The sequence below is a fragment of the Triturus cristatus genome, chromosome 4_1, assembly GCF_964204655.1.
Source record: "Triturus cristatus chromosome 4_1, aTriCri1.1, whole genome shotgun sequence".
Classification (NCBI taxonomy): domain Eukaryota; kingdom Metazoa; phylum Chordata; class Amphibia; order Caudata; family Salamandridae; genus Triturus; species Triturus cristatus.
The window spans coordinates 1,125,651,684-1,125,676,533 of record NC_140585.1 but is presented as its reverse complement, the minus strand read 5'-3'; the positions used below and the strand labels follow the sequence as shown (position 1 = coordinate 1,125,676,533).

Below are 24,850 nucleotides of genomic sequence, written 5' to 3'. Positions count from 1 at the left end.
TGCCTATTTGCCAAGTATTTAAACTAAAGTAATTCATTCTGAGAAAGTATATTTTGTATTGTAATGTATAATGTAATTATAATGTAATAAAAAAAAAATATCTAAAAATAAATAGTTTACAAAATGTAGTAAATCAGTATCAAAAAAATCAGTATAACAATACATTAAAAATTGTCATTTACAAAACCTTTGAAATTCACTGAAAAAACCATAGGTTTCAGATCTGATATAGTTAGGAATTAGCATTTAAAAAACCTTTGAAATTCACTGAAAAAACCATAGGTTTCAGGCCTGATATAGTTAGGAATTAGCATTTAAAAAACCTTTGAAATTCACTGAAAAAACCATAGGTTTCAGGCCTGATATAGTTAGGAATTAGCATTTAAAAAACCTTAGAAATTCACTGAAAAAACAATAGGTTTTAGGGGTGTTAAAGTTAGCTGGACATTTCACTCGAACAAAACCATTGAAATTCCTCCGATATAGTTAGTTGTACTAACTACATCTCGCGCGCCCGCAATCCACTGCTGATGATGACACATATTACATCATTCATGACATCACTGATCACCTATATCAGGCCTGAAACCTATGGTTTTTTCAGTGAATTACAAAGGTTTTTTAAATGCTAATTCCTAACTATATCAGGCCTGAAACCTATGGTTTTTTCAGTGAATATAAATATATATACACACATATACTCAAAGATAGATATATATGTATTGTGTATATAAATATATTTATCGCCTTATCAACCCCAACCCCTAAACCCAAACACCCATAAATATAATCCTACCACTGAATACCCTTACCCACCTCTGTTATCCCTAAAAATGTCCTTACCACCTAATGCCCTTACCTGCCCCTAAACCCTAGAAAACACCTGTACCACCCAATACCCCTACCCATCCCAAATCCTAAAAATAACCTTACCGCCCAATACCCTTACCTGCCCCTAAAACACTCTTACCACCCAGTACCCCTACCCAGCCCAATTCCTAAAAATACCCTTGCCACCTATCACCCCTACCCACACTAAATTCAAAAAATACCCTTACCACTCAAGAACCTTACCAGCCCCTAAAAACACCCTTACCACCTCACACCCTTACCCACCCTAAACCCTAAAAAAGCCCTGACCACCAATATTCTTACCCCCTAAACACACCCTCACCACCCAATACCCCTGCCCACCCTAAACCCCGAAAACCCTTACTACCCAAATCCCCTACCTACCCTAAAATATCTTTACCATCCTATACTGTTGCCCACCCCTAAACCCTAAAAATAATATTGACACCCTTACCCACCCCAAACCCTAAAAATATGCTTACCACCCAATACCCTTACCCACCTCTAAACCCTTACAAACGCTCTTACCCTAATTCCTAATATATGTATATACATATATAAGCGTTTTTTCTTTTGCCAAAAAACTTTGGCGCCGTTTGATGAATCTTCGCAAAATTTTCAAAACTAATCACCAGCTCAGGTCAGCTCCTGCCTTGAAAGTTTTGGGGTGATTTGTCAAGCGGGGGCCGAGAAAAAAGGGGGGCCCCAAAACGCGTTTTCCCCATGTTAATTTCAATAGGAATTGTGGAACAGGCCACAGCCCGAACTGCTAAACGGAATTACACCAAATTTGGCAAGAAGGTAGCTCTTGGTTCAGAAATCACTCTTTTTTTTTATGGTATAAATCCGTTCAGTAGTTCCTGAGAAATTAAAACATATTTATATATATATCTGAGCACTGAGGAGGATTCGCGAACCCTCCTGAGAACAAGCTTATTTCTGATTGGCTGCCAACTCTCCAAACCAAAATGTGTTGGCAGCCATCTTGTGACTCAGTAACTGAGCCGCAAGACTCCAATAGGCTTTGCTTTGACTCTTATTTAGGTTCGTGCCAGGGATGAGATGAGGTTTTTATAAATACCCAAAGCTCATTGAAGGTTAGTGTTCTTGAAGGAAGTTTTAAATATGAGTAATTGGTCTATATATATATATATATATATATATATATATATATATATATATATATATATATATATATATATATATATCATATTTAAACTTTACAGAAACACACAGACACTGGATGATGTCATTTGAGATGTCATCAGTGATGTAATATGTGACATCTTCAGCAGTGCATTGCAGGAGCGCGAGTTATAGTTACCTCAACTAACTATAACGGCCACATTTCTCTGGTTTTGTACGAGTGAAATGTCCAACTCACTATAACATCCCTGAAACCTGTGGTTTTCTCAGTGAATATATATATATATATATATATATATATATATCAAACACTTCCTGTACTGATCTGTTAAATCCACCAGGCACAGACCACACTTTTTCCAAAATAGTTTATTGCTCCATTACTGCCGTTATGCTTTTTGGTCACCACGGTGACCATGTTCACACAACGCGCGGCGGTTAAAGTGCCATTTTAAATACCTCTTCACGTTAGTGCACAGTAGAAAGACTTTGTAGGTTTACATTTTTTTACAATTTCTAAACTTTCTGTCTTTTTCTTTTTTCTCAACATAAATTCAAGTTTAAAAAAAAACAAATTTAAAAAAACATAATACTGTTAGTGCAAATAATTAAATGTTTTAAATGAAATACATGCCCTTACATCATAACTATTGATGTTTTTGATTGGACCCAGCAACCGCTAATATATTACACCAAAAAATGTTTTTGATTCTCATTCATATTCCAATGACAATTAAAGGCTTAACCACAAGTAACAAATTGTGGATACAATAAATCAAATTAATGAATACTACAACATAATAAATACTTCAAGGAATCGGCTCATTTCACAGGGAATATTTGCATATGAATTAATTAAAGGAACGCATATAACTCTTCTTCAACATTAAGCCCATTTGGAAATTTAGTGTTGAGATTGATTATATATTTGCATTCCAATTGTCCAAACAATTTCTCCCTTCCACCTCCTCTTAATGGTTTAGGGATTGAATCAATCACAAAGTAAGTTAAGGAACTAACTTCACTGTCATGCATGTCTATATCTTGCCACAGGGTATGACCAATTGTAAGGTAATGATATCCAGGAAACAAGTAAATTCCAGGTATTTATTTAAAATTAAGAAAGAGAGAGACACAGTACGTCTTAGTACATGAGGATAAATTGATAACTGTCAACTCTGAAACATGGAACATAAGTTGCACAGCGCAGGTACAGCGTTCCATGTTCCAGACAGGGAAATCAAGGGAGAAATAATATTACAAAGGGAACATGAAGAATGAGGAAGAATGTAACACATCCCACCCCTATCAAAAATTAAAAAATCAAGATAATTAAGTCAAATACCTTCCGGGTAATTATTTTTGTCGAATATTACTCTTAACTCTAGATGCTATTGACTCTGTAGAATGAGAAACATCAGAAGAAATATTAGGAGGTTCATGTAACAAAAAAGGTTTACCACCATGCAAAGTTTTACATTTTGCAACTCTTCTTACATTCCAAACCCTACCATCCTGGGTAGTGACGCTGTTCTTGCAAACTTTCACAATCTTAATGGGATGGTAAAATTTGGAATAACCCTTAGCCAAAAAACCAGGCTTCTTGATCCTGACCCATTCTCCTACCGTAAAGTCAGGAATTTTGACATTAATTTTAGAGTTGAACAACATTTTCATTTTGCCTTGTTTATTTTCAATACGTTTGGCAACAAGATTGATATCAACAATGTCATTGGTTTTATTATTTTTTTTTAGCCACCATGGACAAATTTCTGAGGAAGGTTCTCTTCCCTTCAATAATCTGAAAGGACTTACCCCAGTTACTGAATACATCCACAACCTCTTTCTCACAACATCCATCCAAGGTTCACTGGACATGCTAGCTGATTGAATGCCATCCTTAAGAACACGATTAAAGCGTTCTACTTGGGCATTTTCTCTTGGTTCATATAAAAGTAGTCAAATGTTTGATATTGCACATGTTAGAAAAATCCTCCATTTCATGTGACATGAGCTGTATCCCATTATCAGTTACAATTATCTCAGGGGAACCCTCACATGCAAAAACTTCTTTAAAAAAGTGATAATCACTTGGGATGAAGCATTAGCCACAAACTTGACTTCTGGCCATTTAGAGTGGTAGTCCACCATGACTAAAGCAAAACGAGCATTCAAGGACAGATGTTTAAAGTGCCCAGAAACATCAAAAGCCACCTTTTGCCAAGGAAAATCAGGCCAAGACACAGGTTTCAGAGGAGCAGAGGAAACACGAAGCATCTTATCACTGCTTATGCATTATGGACACTCTCTAACAGTCCTATCTACCATTTTGTCAAGGCCAGGCCACCAAAAATTGGCTCTGATAAGCTGTTTCATAGAGGACATACCTAAATGTCTTTGATGAGTAAGTAACAAAATTTTGGTCTGCATGGAGACAGGAGGAATAATCTTACCTCCCTTGAAAAGCAAACCTCCACTTTCTTCTATCTCAGCAGACACACGACAAAAAGGAGCAAGGTCAGCAGAAGCATGTCTTTCTTTGGGCCATCCATTTTTCACACACTCAGAAATCTGCTGACACAAAGGGTCACTAGTCATTTCCATTGTCCAGTCATATTCAGATAAATTTACAAATTCATGAAAAACAAAATCTTTTATAGTGGCAATTACATCTACATCTTGTTCAATAGAAGAAACAGACACGTCATTGCAAGGTAACCTTGAAAGAAAGGCAGCAGTGACATTGTTCCAGCCTGGAACGTATACTACTTCAAAGTCATATTCCTGTAGACGAGATGTGAGTCGGGCTATGCGAGCAGTAGAATTCCAACCTCCCCCTGGAGATAATATACTAACTAGGGGCTTATGGTCAGTTCTAAGTATGAATTTACTTCCACACACATAATTACGAAAATGTTCGATGGCCCAGATACATGCCAAGAACTCCCTTTCAATTACAGCATATTTCCTTTCAGTCTCAGAGAGAGTCCTCGATGCAAAGGCTACACACCTTTCATCTCTACCAGAACACTGGCTAAGGACATCCAGTCCATAAAGACTAGCATCCACTGTAATAATACACTTCTTACTGAGACAAAAGGATTTTAGGGTAGGGGCATTAACAATCTCCTCTTTGATCTGTCTAAAGGCTGCGGCGTCTTGTTTATCTGTCCAGATAAACTCAGAAGGTTTCCTCGTCAATTCTCTGAGGGGTTCCATTTTGGTGGCAACGTTTTGTATGAACTTACTATAGTACTCGCATAGACCTGCAAAAGAGAGAAGTTTTTCCTTATTGTCAGGAGCTGGTGCATTGATGATGGCATCCACCAAAGCTTTCTTAGGTACCACACCCTCACCAGAAAGGGTATGGCCTAGATACTCTACAGATTTACAAAAAAAATTACATTTGCCAGCCTTGAGTGTTAAACCACTTCCTCCCAACCTGGAACAAACTTCTTTAAGGTGATGGGTGTGTTCATCCTCATTTTTAGAAAAGATCAGAATATCATCTTGGAAGCACTTAACACATGTGCTCATATCTTTGAAAATGTGATACATAGCCCTTTGAAATACAGATGCGGCCGAAGCCAGGCCGAAAGGCATCCTTTTAAATTGGAAATGACCATGGGGTGTTATAAAGGCAGTGTAGTGTTTCGAATCATTTGTAAATTCAATCTGATGATATGCTGACCGAAGGTCAAGAGTGGAAAATATACAAGCACCATCTAACATGCATTTCATTAATGTTAGGGAGAGGGTGACAATCAGTAACCAAATTGGTATTCAATGCCCGTAAGTCAACACATAACCTAATGCTTTTATCAGGTTTAAGGGCTAAAACAATGGGAGAAACCCACTCAGATGACTCAATCTCCTCAATACTATCATCCTTAACCATGGCATCCAACATGTCCCTTAATTCCGTTCTAATGCTAATAGGAACTCTTAATTTTTGTTTTACAGGGACTGCACCTACCTTGACTTTGATTCTGTGACTGAAGCCTCTAAATTTCCCCAAATTATCAGAAAAAACATGAGGGAATAAATCTGTAAACTTTGTACTAGATGGAGATAAAGCAAGTATTGAAACTGGTTCTTTGTTCCTGGGATTCAAGAGAATGCCTAACCTGGTTTGGTCCCGCCAGCCTAACAGATTGACGTCTTTGAATGTCACATACAATTTGATGGTGGCAGAATTACCTTTAAACTCAATAGGTACTTCCTTGAAACCTATCAAATCAATTTTAGAACCATCAAAATTGAAAGCAACAATGTCAGGTTCATATAGCAAATTGATATCAACAAGTTCTCCTAGGCATTGTGAACAATACTCTTTGGTTATAATAGTCCAAGGAGATCCTGAGTCTGCCATGAGCTCCAATCCTTTTCCTAAGATGTGAACAATGCATTTTGGAGAACAAATTTTGTCTGCCTCGGATACATCAAATGAATCTTGAATAGAAGCCACAACCCCAGACTCTACATCTCCACAAGAGTGATCATTAGCAGAAATATCACAAGCAACATAAGAAACTTTTCCTCTTCCTACATTGGAAGAAGAAAATGAGAATTTTTTAGAATCAAGTTTAGATTTAGACACATTTTTGAGAAATGTCCCGATCGTCCACATTTGTTACACTCTGTGCCTATAGCGGGACATTGTGGAAATGAGGCTATGTGGTCTGGATTACCACATCAAAACAATAAAACTGTTTGGATATATTCTCTCCTTTGTAGTAGGAATACCCTTTTGATGTACTAGGGTTGACAACGTTGACCTCATTGGGAGTGGTGGATTTAGTTTCTTTGTCAAAAGACTTGATCCATTTATCAGATTGTTCTAAAGCTTTGGCTGTACTAATTGCCGTCTCCAAATTGGGATCACCTACTATCCATAGTTGTTCTTGAACCTTTTTACTTTTAACGTGCACGATGATTTGATCCCTGATCATCTCATACGTCATCAAACCAAAGTTGCAATGCAAAGACAACGCACGTAGAGCAGTGAGAAACTCGTCAAAACTTTCATTTTCATCTTGAACCCTAGTATAAAATGTAAACCTATTAAGTGCCACACTGGTCGTAGGTTTAAATCTACCTTCTATACGCAAAACGGCTTCATCATATACATTGCAATCCCCACCAGACCTGACAGGAGGAAGAGTTCTGTAAACTAATTGTCCTTCAGAACCTAGAGAGTGGAGAAAAATATTTTTCTTCCTTTCAGCTGACATGCGTTCTCCATCAATGGCCTTTAGGAAAGTGAAAAACTCCTCCTTCCATCTTGTCCAAGGGGTCTTTATTTTTAACTGCTCTGAGATGTTGCAAAATCCGACAGTGTACTTGCAATTTCATATTGCCAACATACGCCAAACCGCATACACGTTAGTACATACACTGCATACTCTGTTTTGCAGTTAAATGATCCTCTCAATTAAACCAGTTTAGTACTGAAGGGTGTCATGTTCTCAGTTATGTTTTTACCATATTGACACGCCTTACATTTGTGGCATTTGCGAAAACCATGGTTTGGATGTAGCCATGTACCAACTGAATTGATTTCAGGACTACTCCTCACTAATGCATCTTTCATGGAGTATGCCCTCCTGAAAGCAAATTGTGGTGCCTTTTGAATCTGGGGATCAGCTTTTATTAAATACCAATGTTTTTGCATAATCTTTCTGATGGTACCATCCTGTTCATTGTGTGTGGTTATCATTCTATTCTTCTGCTCTGTCTGTTCTTTTTGGTTTGTTTTTCCTGTTTGAAAAAGAATGGTCTCCCTTTCTTTTGAATGTACCATATTCACTGCTCTTGTTAATATTTGATTAGAATACCCTTGTTCTTTGAATCTTTCCAGCATTTCGTCCTTCCCCACATGCCAATCCTCAACTAGGCTAGTATTTCTTTTGAGCCTAAGGAGTTAACTGTACGAAATACTGGCTTTTAGATTTTCAGGATGGAAACTCTCTGAATGGAGTGTGGAATTTCCAGCAGTTGGTTTTCTATGTAAGTGTGTTTGTAGTTTTCCTTGTTTCACACTTGGACACCAAGAAATTCTGCTAAAATGCAAATTTAGCTCATTTAAATAATCTGAATTATGAACTGTCTAACAGATATCTCTGACCCTCTCCAAATTATGAAGAGGTTGTCGATATACCTGAGCCATATTACCACCTGCTCCTCCCATGCTCTGCCATGTTCTGCGATGAGCACCTGTTCCTCCCACCAGCCCATGTGTAAACACACGTAGCTTGGGGCGAAACAGGTGCCCATCGTAGTCCCCCGTATTTGTTTGTAGATCTGATTGCTGAACATAAAAAAATATTGGTTAGACGACATTCAATAATAGACAACAGCATTTCAGTGTGCCAGTAGAGTCTGGCTGTTCTAGAATGCTAAAATGTTTACTGCTCGCATGCCATCTGTGTGCTGTATACTGGTATACAATGTAGTTATGTCCAGGCTTATTAGACAGTAATCGTCACACCATGACACATCATAAATGTATTTCAGGAAATCACCAGTGTCTTTAATGTATGATGGTATTCCTCTTACATACGCCTGCAAGAAATAATCGATAAACATCGATGTTTTTTTAAAAGACATTTGCGTGGTAAAAGCATTGCATGGTAATGACTGTGTGGAAAAGGTTGTTTCCCATGCATGACATTTAAAAGTAGGGTATGTACATTTTTACTGTTAAACAAGACCTTAGAGTGAAAACACCTTCATGGTTATTTTTTGTTTCACTGTAGCAGGTTTGGCTGTTACATTGGAAAATATTTGGATGCAATATTAAATTCTAATCTTGAATCTGAAGAGCGGGACTAGCAAGAAAAATAATTGAACAACTATATTAATTGTTGTTAACAATACAATTCAATGATGAAGACTTTTGTTCTAAATAATACGGAAAAGTAACTTTCATAAAGTCTGAAGTCCCTGGAAGTTAAATCTGTATTTTGCTCCCCATCTTCTGCCAGTCAATAATTATCATTTAAATATGTGTGATTGAGATGTGAACTTGCTTCCAGAAGACAAAATAATAGGCTAACTTGAATGGGCAGAGGTGACTCCTCTGAGCCTGACAGGATATGCAAGGGGGGCTAGGAGGATCCTTTTTGACATTCAAGTGTGAAGCCTGGCTTAAATGTCACATCCTACTTGATAGGTCTGCTGGGACCTTTCATATGTTACCTGACACTTGGGTAGGGTCCTTCTGTTGTCTCCCCAGATACACAGCTTTAATCTCAGTTGGTCTCTTTTGACATTACATTGTCACAGCCTGTTTCACAGGACTGCTGCTTTTACTTTAAACATTTGGGGTGCACTTCAAAGGAGGAAAACAGGATGCCAAAACAATGTTTGTGCATCTACTCTCTGGTTGCTAAAAACTCAGCTTTGTTGGGAGTACAGGGAATGCCTAAAACTGGACTTAATTGTTAGATTTGGGAGGAAAATAGTATGTGACCAATTTCTTCTTTTAGTAATTTAAAACAATCAAGTTAATAGACAGTAAATAAAGTCCAAACACAACATTGAATATTAAATAGTTAAAGAAACATTAATATTATTCATTTCGATCCAGGTTAGCACCACATTAATGAAAGTTTATAAAATGAGTTACCTAATCTTGTAGTCCAAAATTCGAGCAGTTTCCAGCCTCTTAGCAAATTAAAAAGCTTATTAGTCAACAGCAAGTTACTGTGATTCCAAGCAAAATCCATTTCTTTTGAGCACCAGTTGATGGACCAGTCACAGACTAAGTGATGCAGTTTTTTTTCAACTGCACAAAGTAAAAACATTTTTTAAATGAAATGACAATAGCACAGGTTCTATAAGGGTGTCCCGTTCACTTACTTTGGGGTTGCTGAAAGGAGGGAAACCCTTGGCGGCTGCCCACTTTGCACCATGCCTTAAAACATTGCTCTACTTCAAAATGCATATAAACTCAGAGGAGTGTAAAAGGGAGCGCACTGGCTGTAAATGCAGTATTACAATATAAATTATAAACCAGGCGAATAATTGATAACCAGCTCATCTAAACCTCCTTCATCCAGTGACGTAGATTAATTGAAACAAGCACAATATTATAATAATGACTAAAATCGTCAAAATTAAGTTTGAATAATATGCAGAGCATCCCTGAATAGTTTGTGCAGAGCAAATTTGAATGAATAAAAAGTAAATTCTGTTCTAAAACGTAATTAGCGCGGTTGTGAATCAAGTCTACAGTTAAAATGGGGGGCCTGGCCAACAAGATGGCATACTAACATCTCTCTCAGCTGGCTCCTCCAGCCCTTTTCCTAATCTGTGCCGAAATCCTTCTCTCATCTTGACATCTGCCCTAAATTAATGCATCTGCAGTGGCGGGAACATTTGTGGAGCAGCCTGCGGCAGAATTGCGGATGCCGGTGAGCCAGTTCCAGCCATATTGGGGTGACTCCATTGTGGGCCCATTCAGCGCCTGTAGCATGGCGGAGTGGTGTGTGCCAGTCGGGCTTGACTTGGAGGGCTCTGCTGCCCACAGTGAGTACATCGCTGGATACTCCAGGCATACTCTGCCTCAGCCTGGGACACGAGTGACCAGGTGTCTAGCGGACCGACCACTTGAGTGCCACAGAACGAGACACCCTGTCTGGGGCTGTGGGCGTGTCTTGGACCTGCCGGCCCACAGTGTGAGGGTATGAGGTCTGCTGCACTGGAGAGGTTGCAGAGGGACTGTTCCCCCCCCCCTCTTTCTCTCCTTTTTCTTCCACGCAATTGGGATTCCATGGCCACCAAAGAGGACGGCTGTGACCCGGTCCCTGAGCGAGAGCGGCTGGGAGGGGAGCGGTGCTGCTGGAACCAGCGAGGAGAGGTTTAATACGCGGTGTGGCCCAAGGGGGCTGCTGCTGGGGTGGCAGCCTGTCATTGTATTGATCTCCTGAACCGTGGACGTACGGAGAGGGCATGGGCACCCAACTGCAACAGGGAGGAAGCGCTGTGGAGGCTGATTGCGGGGAGAGGAGGGTGGCGGACCTGACCTGTGCATAGACATTACCACGCTGTGAGTGGGGCCTGGGGAGGTAACCCAGCCCTGGCCCGACACCCACAGGCAACAGGATTGTAAGCACCTCTTGTCTACAGAGACTGCAGCTGAGACAGACGCTCAAGGTCACACGAGTTGAGGCAGCCTGTCGCTCCCCTCCACGGCCCTACTTATATCCTTCGGAGGCCTCGACTGACGTGGGCCTGTATCGGGAGCCTGTTGGGGGTGTTGGGAGCCATCCAAGGTTTTAGCGATCCATCAAGGGTAGCCCTGGGAGACCGGCAGCTCCACCGCTACCCCTGCTGGCAATGAAATGGGGCATGACACTCCCCTGAGGGGGAAGGGGGCTGAGAACGAGATCAGTGAGGGGTATTGTGTCACGGCGGACCCCACCCTGTAACTATGGCCACCAGCTCCATTAAAGTAAAACACCCCCTGGCCAGGTTCCACGAGACTTAATTCATACCCTGCGATGTTTCACACTGTGGATGGTAATGCTTCCGGGGCTCTGACATGCTTCTGCCAGCTCCGCTGCTGCCACCAATACAGACATAGAGAAGCGCCTGGCACCTCACTTTGGGTAATGGAGAGAATTGGAGGTGTGAAATACTGAAGGACCTTGCACTGTAACAATTGAGACCCAGCTGCAAGTTTGATGGGAGTTGAGGGACTGAGTCACTAGGTGGGGTTGATCCAGACACGGCTTCTAACCCACGAGAGCCCGTGCAGCAAGTGGAGACAACCCCTTTGGCCCAGGCGAGTGGTGAAGAGCGCAGCACCTGTGACGCCAGGTGAGGGTGAAAAGGCGAGATCAAACACCCAAATGCACTAGAGGGGGGAGCGTGGTGGACACCGGCAGCGCTACAGTGCGGTTATTGCGATGTTACCTTGGACATGGTGACGTCTCTAACTGAGGGGCTTTTAATGGTGAGGTCGTGGGATGCTGTGAGGCCCCCCTGTGTTGGGTGCACCGCTCTTGCATAAAGTCTTCCAAACCACATTACACACAGACTCATCATGGCCAAAGATAAAGAATCCAAGCTGAAGAAACAAGGCAAGGTGGACAGATATACAAAAGTGGTGGGCCCTCAGACACGCCCTGATGAGGAAACGCCCCTCCTGCCTGATAATGCAGCACTCCTGCAAGTCATACACGCCTTGAGGGAGACCCTTGAGGGACGAGTAGGAGAAGTCTGTTCAGAAGTCACCTTGCTCCATCAAGACCTCCGGAAAATTTCTATGAGGGTGACCCAGGAAGAAGGTAGAATATCAGAACTTGAAGATGTGATTCTAACCCTGCACGAGAAAGTCACAGACCTGGAGACTACCCTGAAAGATGAGGCATGGAGGGTGAATGAAGCTGAAAAATTATGCACGAAGAAAAAGCCTGTCCTTCGTTGGCTTTCTTGGGGGGGCAGAGGGATCAGATACAGGGGCATTCCAGGAAAAATGGTTGAAAGACTCCCTCCCTACCGTGCAGTTCTCCACCTGCTTTGTGATCGAAAGGGCGCACAGAGCTCTCAACGCTAAGCCACCTACGGGTGCACACCCACGCCCCCTCATCACCCGTTCCAGGGGCCCTAGACTGGGACCTGATCTTGAGAGAAGTAAGGCAATACGCCATGCTCAAGCTGAAATAATGGTCTTTCCAGACTTCCCACATGAAGTGCAAAAGCAGCAGCGCACCTTTGATTCAGTCAAAACAAAGTTCTGTGCGATGAACATACAATATATGCTACTATTCCCTGCCACACTTAAAGTCATAATTCAGGGAAAGACCACCTTTTTCCAAATGCCGGAAGAGGACTGGACTTGTATTAAAGAGCGTCCCCTCAACGACCAGTAGGATCAAATTGGGACTATCATCCACAGGCCTATCTGGCCATGCTCACTCCACAGACTCTGATTTGGAGCATCTCTTGTTGGTGTCCGTTGCCGATGTGGAACCATGGCTGACACAGTCCCTGACCCTGATATCGACACACTACGAGATGAGAGAGCTGATTGACTGAACATTTGGGTCCGGCGGAGCCCTGGTAGTGGCAATGGCGACAGACTGCTCTTCTGCAGTGACCTTAGCCACAGAGACACAATACAGTTAACCTTACTTGCTTTTTCCCTTACAGGTTCCAATGTAGGTGGAAGGTTTCTAGAGTTTAATGGGGGGGAGGTTTGAGATCAGGGAAAGGGTGGGCAACAGAACTCTCAGACCTAACCGCAACACAGTTGTCATGTTGATGAAACGAAGTAAGTGCTCGGGGGCGGGGGAGAGTTTGGGGGGGGGGGGGTTTGAGTTTAACTGTTGGACTGTGCGGGCGAGTTATTGGTACATTAGGAGTGATGTAGACAGACACATCAACACAGAGGCAGCGACAACTAAACAATAGGGCCAGACCACCCAGATGAACGAGGCTGATAAGACAAACTAAGATAGATACTCAATACGGTCATGGAATGTTAATGGACTGAGAAATAAGACTAAACAGGGACTGGTTGCCATATGCATCAAAAGGTTGAAACCCCACATACTCCTCCTACAGGAAAGACACCTGCGGGGAACAAACTGTGGATGATTGGGAAGGGGGTCTATAAGACACTTGCCTATGCAGGTTTTACAAAGGGGCTCCAGCGGAGTAGCAATTCTAATCAGGAAAACACCACCATTTAGGGTTGAAAGGACATGGGTGGATCATAATGGGACATACATAGCAGTTAAGGGGCTCTGGGAGCGAAAAGACGCAACCCCGGTCAGTGTCTACAACCTCCCACAGCTACAAAGACAAACTGGCAGAAATATTACTAGAGGTAGGCTCTCTCTGACATGTCATTTGGGGTGATTTTCATGATTTGGTGGACCATACCCTGGATCGCACCACCTCTGGCCCGGCCACCCAAGGGGACACAACACTGGCACAGTTTATGAAGACCCTGGGACTGTTAGATCTTTGCCGTTGCCCCCTCCCACTGACCGGAACTTATTCATATTATTCAGGTGTGCATAAGATATTCTCCAGGCTAGACTACATTTTTGCCCCAGAAGGGGAGGAAGAGGAGATAGAGAGGGCGGCGAGAGGTCTCTCAGACCACTCAGCAATGTGGCTTACCCATGGGACGTGCTCTTGTAGATCAGAATCGGGGTGGAAACCACATCTGGGAGCTGCGGAACGAGAAGGTGGCCCAGAAGATTAGAGTTGACACAGAACTATATTTTAACGAAAATAAAGACTCAGTGTCCTCGTCGGTCATATTGTGGAAGCCCTACAAAACGGTTCTGTGAGATAGGGCCAGAAGACTTTTGAAGGTTGTCATCATCCTTATACTACTACATGACCAATCGGGCTTTATGCCCAAGAAGACGACGAGGTTCAACCTTCGTAGGCTATATAATTGGCTTGAAACAATACACCGCAAAGAAGATCCTCACATGCTATTGACCCTTGATGCTGAGAAGGCATTTGATACAGGTCATTGGCCACTTTTGAGGCAAGTCCTGGTGAAATATGGGTTTGATCCCAAATTTCAGGCTTGGATAGCTTTCCTCTACAAAGAGCCAATGGCACAAGTGAAGGTGAATGGATAACTATCTACAGAATTCCCTATTGAAAGGGGCACACGCCAGGGGTGCCCTCTGTCTCTGCTATTATTTACCCTTGTGCTGTAACCACTAGCTTGCATTATACTTGTACACTCAGGTCTCACAGGCTTCCGGGAACCGGAGGATACATTGGAAGACGAACGGATCCTCCTTGTACGCCGCTGATATTTTGCTGTATGTCAAAAACCCGCAAAAGGCACCCCCAGAGCTCCTCCATATATTCAACACATATGGCGCTCATGCAGGCGACAGGATCAACTGGGATAAATCTACCCTATACCTGCCAGGTAGATACTTTACCCACAACTGCACCGGGACATCATGTGGGTCAGATAGAGGGGGGTTCCGCTACCTAGGCATATACATGACCATAAACAATGATGATGGCTTAGAGCACAACGTCCACAAAGACGTGGAAAGGTGGAGAACACTGCCACTGACGCTTCTGGGTAGGGCTGCCATATACAAATTGATAACGCTTCCGAAACTCCTATATATTTGCCAGAATACAAGGGGGAGTCCAGATGTTGCTCTGAAATGGAGATCATCCGAGGGTGACTCTGCATACCTTGCAAAGGAATCAATATAACGGGGGTATCGCCCTCCCAGACATAAAAGCATATAACTGGGTGGCCCATCAAATTGTGATTAACGACTGGGGACACATGCCAGGAGATCACCCCACATATGCCTTAGAAAGGGCCCAGTGCCAAACCCAGTCCTACATACACTATCTTTATGGTGGAAATGGGGTGAAGAAGCTACTGCCAGCAACCCAGGTGGCTACAGATGCCTGGAAAGCGAAAAGGTGGATGAAATGGAAAGCGCGAGGCACACGAGAAACCCCAATTGGGAGGGCACACGCCTGAAGGAATTCAGGAAGTAGCAGGGTTTCAGGGCCTGGGATAACCTTGGGATCTCTAAACTGGGAGACAGCCTATAGGGTGGTACCCTAATCTTTTAACTCCCTTCAAAGTGACTATCAACTCAGCACTACACATATCTCCAGCTTCAACATCCTTGTATGCCCAAGGGACTTGATATTGAAAACCTACGAAAATATGCATCTCCAGAAGAGAGACTGCTCATGGGGGGAATTCCAGAAAAGGCAGTGTCATGGACATATAAAACAATCACAAATAATAGGCCCGACTCCTTAATAAAACTAAGAGCTCACTGGGAAAATGAAATGGTAGAGCTTAACGACCTGGATTGGAATGCAATCCTTATGAACCCCAGGGAAGTCACAATTAAATCAAGGCTTAGACTGGTCCAATTTAAACTCCTTCATAGGGTTTATTATGATAGAGCCCGATTTCATAATTTCGGCAGGGCGCGGATTCTGCTAGTTTCCGTCATTGTGGGGCAGAGAAAGGGTCGTTCATTCACACACTGTGGGAATGCCCTAGCATTCAACAGTACTGGAATGATAGAATGGCAGACCTTTAGGGGTATTGGGAGAAACTATACCGATGGACCCTAAATATATAATGTTAGGTATCTCCACAGATGTAGCTATCCCTAGAGCCAAGCTCCTATTCGGTAATCTGGGCCTAGTAGTGGCAAACAGAGATGTGGCCAAACACTGTGGTGCACCTGGTCCCCCCATGCTCCAGGACAGGAAAGCTGGGATGTACCTCTATATGGCATCTGAAAAAGTTACATATAAGGCCAGAGGGTGTCGAGGAAATTTACCAAAGTAGGGGGTCCCTGATTGGATCACTACAGCATTGGCAAGAGGGACAGTGAAGAGCACCCCTGAACCATACAGCCCTGTATTGAGTGACAATCTTGTGCTGACATACCATCTGACTGTTGCCTGTTCTTTGAATGTCTACGGCCACGAAAATGTGTTGATGTCAAATACAACCGACTGTACATTTACTCTCCTGTCCCTATGGTTTCTTGGTATGCTTACTTGCTTATCACAGAAAATTCTAATAATTTTTTTTTTTTAAGTTTAAATTTAAAATATGCATTATCCTGACCCATTATAGGCTTTGAACCAAGGACAACTGTATTAAAAATACCGAGAAAGCAACGGGTTTCATTCATGCTAATTTCTTAAAAAGAGGTTAGAAAACGTGGGGCTTTCCTCCCACCTCCACGCAGAGGGTCCTAAGAAATGGAATCTGATTGCTGCCTTCCTTCCCACTTAAAATAAGAAAGAGACACATGGGTCATGGAACACAAATACGAGAAACTCGACTTACCGAAAAATACTGGTCTGTGAACCATAGATCTCAAACCAAGGCACTTCCCTATCCTCATAAACATAATGACTGACCTGCATCCTGGACTATCAGAACAGATCAGAACCCCAGAGAAAAGGGAGATCCACATTGTGATAAGAAAGGCTTAAGCCAAGAAGGAAGATCTATCTTAGAGGAGATCATCATGTGAACGGACTGCAAATCACAGAAGGACGAGCACAACAAGGAGTCAGCTTACCTCCTAAAGAAAGATGCTCCTGACCTGCGATGCAGGGCAATTCTAAACAGCTGCCCAGGGTTATGAGAAGAAAGAATTAGCAAGAAAAGATGATGATTTCCATTGCCAGGAGAAGCCCGAGAATAAGCACCGTACATGGTGAGCGATATCTTATTTACTGGGAACTTGGATCCAAAACACTCTGAGGTTTACACTTTGACCTCGAAGAGGCCAAAGCCATAGGACAGCATCAAGAGTTTGTAGATTTCATATTAAGCACTGCACTCGCACCAAATTGTAATCAAATCATCAATCTTTTGAAATGTTCAAGCTTTGTAAGACGAACTCGATGACAAAGGGCCATGTTTGATGTGCTCTGGGATTTCAGGATTCAGCCTGCTCTAACCCATCAGTTTTGCTCAATGCTCAGGTTCAGCCACTCACAGCTTTCAGGGAATTCTTCTTGAATATGGCCTCAGAAGCCAGTGTCACCCTTCTGTTAAACCATGCTTGACCCATCCTGTAGTTGTACTATGTCCTTAGACAATTAAGGCGGGGATACCAAAATCTCAAAAAGATCAATATGAAACATGAACGTTCTTCTTCCTGAGTATTTCCCCAGTTATTCCTTGTACGGCAAGCAGGTGACAATTCAAGTAAGGCTTTTTTGAAACACTGATTTTGTGCAAGATTCCCTTTGGAAATAAGAAAACAAGACAGTCAGAGCAAGGTGTTAGGAGTTAGTAAGGCTAAAAAACAAATAGCTTACATTCTGTACCAGGAATGTATTTCGGAACATACAAATCCTATCTCGTGCAAACAGATTCTCTGCTCAGCCTCAATTTACATTTGCCTAACTCTACATCATGCTACATCACACTCCATTACTGAGCAGGCACACGACGTAGTGTTTCCGTAGCAACTCCCCCTTCCTAATTCTAGCGAGTTCTAAGAATAGGCCATCATTTTGGTTCTGTTTATTAAAACCTTCTTTTAATAAATCTAACATTTTTGTACTGTTACTGCTGTATAATGTACAGTACTATAAATTGTTCATAGCACCCACCAAACCAATAGGCTGCCTGGTTAAGTGAGAAACGTTCTCTCGAGTAACTTTTGGAAACCTCTTATCAACCAGCTGGTGAAGACAACACAGTCAGAACTTGCTGTTTCCCTTAATGTTTCCACTCCAGGCTCAAGTGAGTATTCAGATTCCACATTGCACATTGTAAAGCATGCAGTAAAAGCCTATTGTGCAGGCTGTGTGCTCTAGTTCTTAATAGTGCGCATGTCATACTGGCAGACGTGCACTCTTTGATGCGTCTTTTGGCTGCATGGGATGAGTGCCAGGTCATGCACTCTAGATTGGCAAATACCTTTTATTATTATCAGTTAAGCTGTCACCTTATCACACTATTTTACTCTTCCTGTCAGGGTTCGGGACAAACCTAGGCTGCACACTCACCTAGAAACCCTAGGAAGTCACATTGTGAGGGCGCGCGCATGCTACAGTCACGCATGGGAGTCACGAAGAATCGGTGGTGAAAAGTCTGGAAGCACTGGTATATGGGCCAGTGGAGACAGGGGTGCAGGCAGGTGAGGCAAACTTTGCCCATTCGAGGTAGCATGTAGACTAGGCCCGGTTCTAGCGGGTAGGGCCAGGCCCACCCAAATATGAGCCTGGCTCATCCAAACATGAGCCTTAGCCCTCTCATTGAGGACATGAAGGCCAATAGAAAATGGGCACTATAATTTAAAACGTTCCTCTGTACGTTGTTTTTCTTCCTATTCTGGGAGTTGCGTGTTTGGGCCTGGGTTCTTTCTCACAGCCATCCCCAATCACCCAAATCCTTTTAGAAAGGTGGGCTGTGTCGTGCAGGTACAATAGGGGCATGGTGAAGGGGACAACTTCTTTATTTGGCACCGAGTAACTTTTGCCTACCGTCCTGTGCTGCATAGATATTTCCTTTTCTGTTCAGCACTGGAGAAAAGAATTTTGTTTATTCCGATTCACCTTTCCTGACCCCTGCAGCTGCTTATTAGATCAGGCTGTGACACAAAGTTTGACTAATAGAGTAGAAAAGATGTGTAACTATTTTTTCCCCTAGAGTTTTATACAACACAAACTTGACCCGAAGGTATCAGAGCGCTTTACATGAGCACCAGTTGAGTTACAGATGGACACATTAATTTTTGTAGGCACAGGGAGATTAAGTGATTTGCCCAGAATCATAGGATGTTGAGCATCCCTGCTCAGTCTCGAACCCAGTTCCCCAGTGTCGACCACGCTAGCCGTGAGGCCACATCCGCTCTCCTATTTTTAAAATCTGCACAGGCCCAGCAAGGCACATACTTTGTGTATGCTTCATTAAAAAAAAAATTATCATTATCATGGCCATGGATGCAAGACAACAATAAAAATGTCCAGATAACTGGTGATTAATGATCCTGCTGGAGAGCAATCATTTGCCTGTTGGTAGTTTTGAAATGCAGATAAGCTGTATTCTATTTGGATAGCTCAGTGGATTACTGTCTTTGTCACAGGGATTTTGCAGTTCAAAAGTTACAATCCTAACATAGGACAGTGACCTATGAACTGTCATCAAAGAGCTGCATACAAACCTGAATGGTATAGTTAGAACTTCACTTTTTGTGTTACTATATAGTTAGAACTTCCCCAGTCTTTCATTATTTTAATATTGCTAAAAAGAATTTGGGCCTATATACATTTTTATTAGTAAAGTCAACCCTCAACAACTGGGGTATGCTTTAAATCCTGAGGTTGTGCTTCTCCAGCCCAAATCTTCTTAAAATATACTACCCACCAGTATGGATGACATGTAATTCCTACACACCTTGTATTCCTCATTGCTTATGTGACATTCCCTAAAGACTGATTTACATACTTGTATGTATGATTCATTGTCTCTATATAATGTGTGCGTGATGTAAAGTACTTTGACACCGTACACTGATAGCGCTATACAATAAATGAAATGCATATGAGAGAAGGGCTACGGAGAGATGAGGGGCACTGTTGGAGGGTGGCAGTAATGGTATCTGTGGAGAAATAAGTCATTGGTGGTGCACCAAAAAAGACTTTCGCACTAGCGCTAAAGCCGGCCCTGTCATCACCTTTCTGTTTTTATTTAATTAGCAGTCAGGTCATTAGGGCAACTGTGGAACATATTTTAAAGTGCGTGCTAATTATATTTACTGCTATATTCAAATGTGTTAAGTTTGAAGGTGATTTTACTAATGTTTTTTACGGGAATAATGAAAGTAGAGCTGGATGGTGGCCGATATGGGGCTGGGGCCCAAGGTCAACTGTGAGATAAGGTGCACAGGAGAGGGATGGTAGAAAAGTGGATAATCGGGCCTGGAAGATCTTGTGTTGAAGCCTGGCCTGTTGGAATTTGAGGGTTTGCACTTGGGTCCAGGCACTGCTCTTACTTTCAAATAACTCTCCACATGCTCTGTACACACACATAATTGATCCGTTGTATCATGGTGACTGTTTGCAAGTAGATATAATGTAATCTAGGCTTGTAGGCTACCACAAGAAGCAACAAATTGGGCCCGCAGTGGCCCACCCAAATGCACCCTTGGCCCACCCAAATAAAAATTCCTGGAGCCGGGCCTGATGTAGACACAGTGATTTTGTGGACTCTTACGAGATAACAATAAGAAGCATTGCCACAGTTGAGTGGGTGCCTCGCAACAATTGATCGGAATTCGTTCCCGTCCTGCCCTAATTTTGTTTTCTCTCTTTCCTAAATAGCATTTCATGTTCAATCCCGGTTCATTGCTGCTTCTGCAAGTGGCGTCATTCTTTGCCCTACTCATTTTTTGAGAAGAGTTATTTAGTGCTACAAATTCATTTTGATTCACTTCGCTCCTCACCGGGTGTTTGGCTGGTAGTGTAGCTAAGTCCTATTTGGTCTACAGCAGGTAAATGAAATCTCGTAGGAGAGATTTACAATTGAATGACATTATATACTAGTATATATCATACTGATCTCCTTTTATATGCTCGATGTGGTGTGCCTCGTTTCTGTGAAAGGTGAAGGGGCTTTGCAAAAAAAATAAAACTTTGATATGTAAGGCTTTGGAAGTGTTATCTGAAAAATTACTTGCGTTTCATTTTTTCTTCAGCAGTACTAATATTTTCAGATACATACTTTAGAATAGGTTCTGTCAATGGGCCATGTATTATGCATAGCAAACACAAGATATTTTTTTATTTTCCACGAAGATAAGAGGTCTGTTTATACAACAGTGAAATAGCCAAATGTTTCTGTAAGCAGACCTCTCACATTGTTTTGATTTTTTTAATAAAGGTCATGGTGATGTAACCTCTGTTGTTCCATTAATTGTTAAAGAAGAAGGTGGAGATATCTATTCGATAGGCCTCTACGACCATGAGAGAAGTGAAAGTGCTGCCGATGTGACACGTGAGTAAATACTTCTTCTCGCATAAGCATCACAGAAAACATACTGGACAACATACAACTTAAATATATGTCTGGGAGTAGGGGTGGCAATGCAGTACAAAGCCTCTAGTCTGAGATGTCCTGTTATTGTTCACGTCAACTCAGGATCTAAAGCGATTGCCACAACTTGCAACCTCTTAAAAAGGTGTTAATGCAGCATACCCAGCAAATCTGTCTTGCTTGATTATGTAAAACAATAAGCAATTCACATGAATCCTTCCAACCGACAATAGGTGGCTCATAAATTTAAGCAAAATATGTCAAAGTTACTTGTACATAAAAAATACTTGCTCACTTCATAACAGAATGACGGGACAATGTTGGGTTACATCAGGCTCTTATGACAATGCAAATAATTCATGTAAGTGTATAGTTTGCTTCTTAAGCAAACTTTGAGGCCTTCGAAATGTTGTCCTCCCTAATTGGGTCTTGGTCTACCTTAGGATAGGGCGTCTGTCTCGTGATAGGCATGTGACTATCATAGTCCTAATGATAGGCCTACTGCTTCGCATGAAAGTCTTTATTGTAAAGTGTATTGTATTTATGTTAAAGGCTTTATGTCGGGTCCAGCAGAGTTTTTTGTTATAAGGTTATAAATCATGGTAAGCTCATGGGCACTGTAAATAATGGAAAAATCATTGTGACTTTCCATTATTCCGTATTCTTTGCTAATCCAAATTTGGAAGTACTGTGACCCCACAACTCACATTTATTATAACATTACTAGATTGGCTTCAGTTTACACTATGTAACCCCTTCACAGTATTCTGTCACTAGTGTCCTGACCCATGATTGAGAAACTCTACTCCATATGGCTGCATGCTGTTCCTACATGACAGGTCTCACTTGAGGCGGAAGATCCAAAATAAAAAAACACTTGAATGAAAGTTGTTTTATCTTGTTCATTAGAATTTCCATTTAGCAATATTGAGCAAGAAGAGTGTTTAGCAGAATATCACAAGGAAAGAGAGGAAAGCAGCGCCTGCCTAAATACAGGTACGTTATAAACAGTGAACACAAGTGGGGGGGGGGGGGGATTTGTTTTTTGGAGACTGTTGCACTCCCTACCCATCTAGAGTTTGAACGTATGAAAAGTATAACTCTCCTTTTAAATACCGAACTATTAGTGGTATCGCCATCTCTTGCCTCTTCTCTTTGGGCAATAAACCCTCGCCCACCTCAGGATGGGTGATCAAACTAAAAGGCTGCCTTTACAAGTGCAGGCCACAATTAAAACTTTCATGTAGGCATCACTTAGTCAAAAACTAGAGTAACACTGATTTAGGAACAGTAGCTGCAATAATCTCCTAGTTGCTGCACGGGGTAGACTAAACCCCCTTATAACGTTATCATATGAACAAGCTACTGTTAGATTAATGCTACACTACAGCCTTGTTCCCGATAAAAGCAATTGATCTAAAGAGGGCTTTACTGCACATTGAAACACATCAACAGCAATGGATGTGCAGGTCTTCAGCTCAGCCCTCTTGATTCATTATTTTGTGATAGGGTGACCACACTAATAAAGATTATTTTCGGGTAAACCTGTCCACAATTTTTGTCTAGCCTATATGGATTTGTGTTGAATAAAATACTTGATGATAGAACATTCAACTCTTCACATTGATGCCCACGATTGACAAACTTGTCCTCAGTGCTAGAAAACCAATAACAAACCATGCCACACTAGTTGGTGGAGGGCTCACTGTCCAAAGAGATGAGTTACGATATGGTAATGCAATTAATAGTTTGGTGTTTAACCCCTTGTGTGCTAATAACGGAACCACGCCGTCATGAGCCACGGGCGGCGTGTGCTCATGACGACGTGGTTCCGTCATACTGCGGCCGTTGGCGGCCGCTCCTCCCACGCGGCACTAATGCCCCGCCTGTGCGGGCGAAATAGAGAGTGGGCGGAGTCGTGACGGAACCACGCCGTCATGAGCACAGCTCGCCCGTGACTCATGACGGCGTGGTTCCGTCATGAGCATGGCGGCGCCACGCTCACCCCTCACCCCCCCAGCGCTGCGGCTGAATTCGCGCCGCAGCGAAGGGGTTAACAAGAAAGTTGTACTGTTTTGTAGGTTCTAAGTTATAAACTTTCCAAAGTTTTAAAAGTTAAGTCTCTGCTCAAATGAATTTACAAATGTCAGTGCACCGTTAATAGTTTATTACTGGACGGGTTCCAAAATCAAACAAGTTTTCAATGCTACTGAGCTGGTGCCTTGATGTCATGAAACAGAGTGTATCACTGTACGTACAACCCAGGTTCTTATGTGGGTCACAAGGCGTAATAATACTTGTGATGTCATGCTGTGAGCTCTAGATGCCATGTTTTAGTGCCTCTGTAGACTTCAATAGTAGCTACATAATTAGCATTCTCATCCACTGCACAATGTGCTGTTTTACTAATGATGGACCACTGTCCGTCACCCCCCCCCCCCCCTTCTAACCATGCCTTATACTGCTGAATTAAGCATTTTAGGATTAATCAAACTTAATTTGACTGAGTTGCTTGCAAACCTGGTCCCCATTTTGACTTTTCAGTTTGCATCCTCTGCAATAGTTCTTTTACACTGCTCTATATCCATAAACACAGTTTGTAAAACATAAAGTATCTTCAAAATATTTCCATAACATGCCAGACTAGAAAACATAGCAATGGAATAATACCTGCACAGATTTATTCATGCAGTTGTTACGAACATCATTTGTTTTGGCATATCAATACTTGTATTCCAATTTCTGAAGCTGGGGCTGAAGTTTGATTTCTTTGCCAGAGTTCTGACATCTGCATTCTTTGGAGGAGCCATCTTTGTGAGCACTCGCAATTCATTTGTATCCCCTTAGCCATCAACACAGATTATTGGCAAGCACAGTTTTTTGACCAGGAAGAATTAATTATATTAGTGCTATCTTCTAACATAGTTGTCAGAAACCACTGCCAGCTAGTAAAGTATACACTGAAATTTGTATGGAAGAGTTTTTAGAAGGAAGCATGCAACCTTTTTCGAGTTGTGAATAGGAGAGAAGTAATCATCATACTTGTACCATGCCTTACTCTCAGCTCTACAGGATGGCTCCATTACCTTGATGAAGAGTTGCTTATAATGTGTTATTCATTTTAAAAACAGGACCTGAAGATTCCAATCCAGCAACATCAATTGGTATCAATGAAGAGGGACAGACGTACTCCTTTAGCATTCATGGTTACAGGAAACAACTGAGCATCAACAATTCTGGACGTGAGTACACCATGCAGCACTATTAAAAATCACACTGGGCAAACATTGGAGTGAGCCA

General features: G+C 42.1%; 1 protein-coding gene across 1 annotated transcript in view; it reads left to right on the top strand.

Annotated features, from left to right (window-relative positions):
* Window positions 1-24,850, top strand: part of LOC146856132 (uncharacterized) — a 376,777-nt gene that overhangs the window by 20,325 nt on the left and 331,602 nt on the right. Inside the window, exons 5-7 of the mRNA XM_085651211.1 lie at window positions 21,398-21,511; window positions 22,460-22,546; window positions 24,682-24,792. Of these exons, the coding sequence (XP_085507337.1) occupies window positions 21,398-21,511; window positions 22,460-22,546; window positions 24,682-24,792 (312 nt within the window). The remainder of the gene's footprint in view (window positions 1-21,397; window positions 21,512-22,459; window positions 22,547-24,681; window positions 24,793-24,850) is intronic.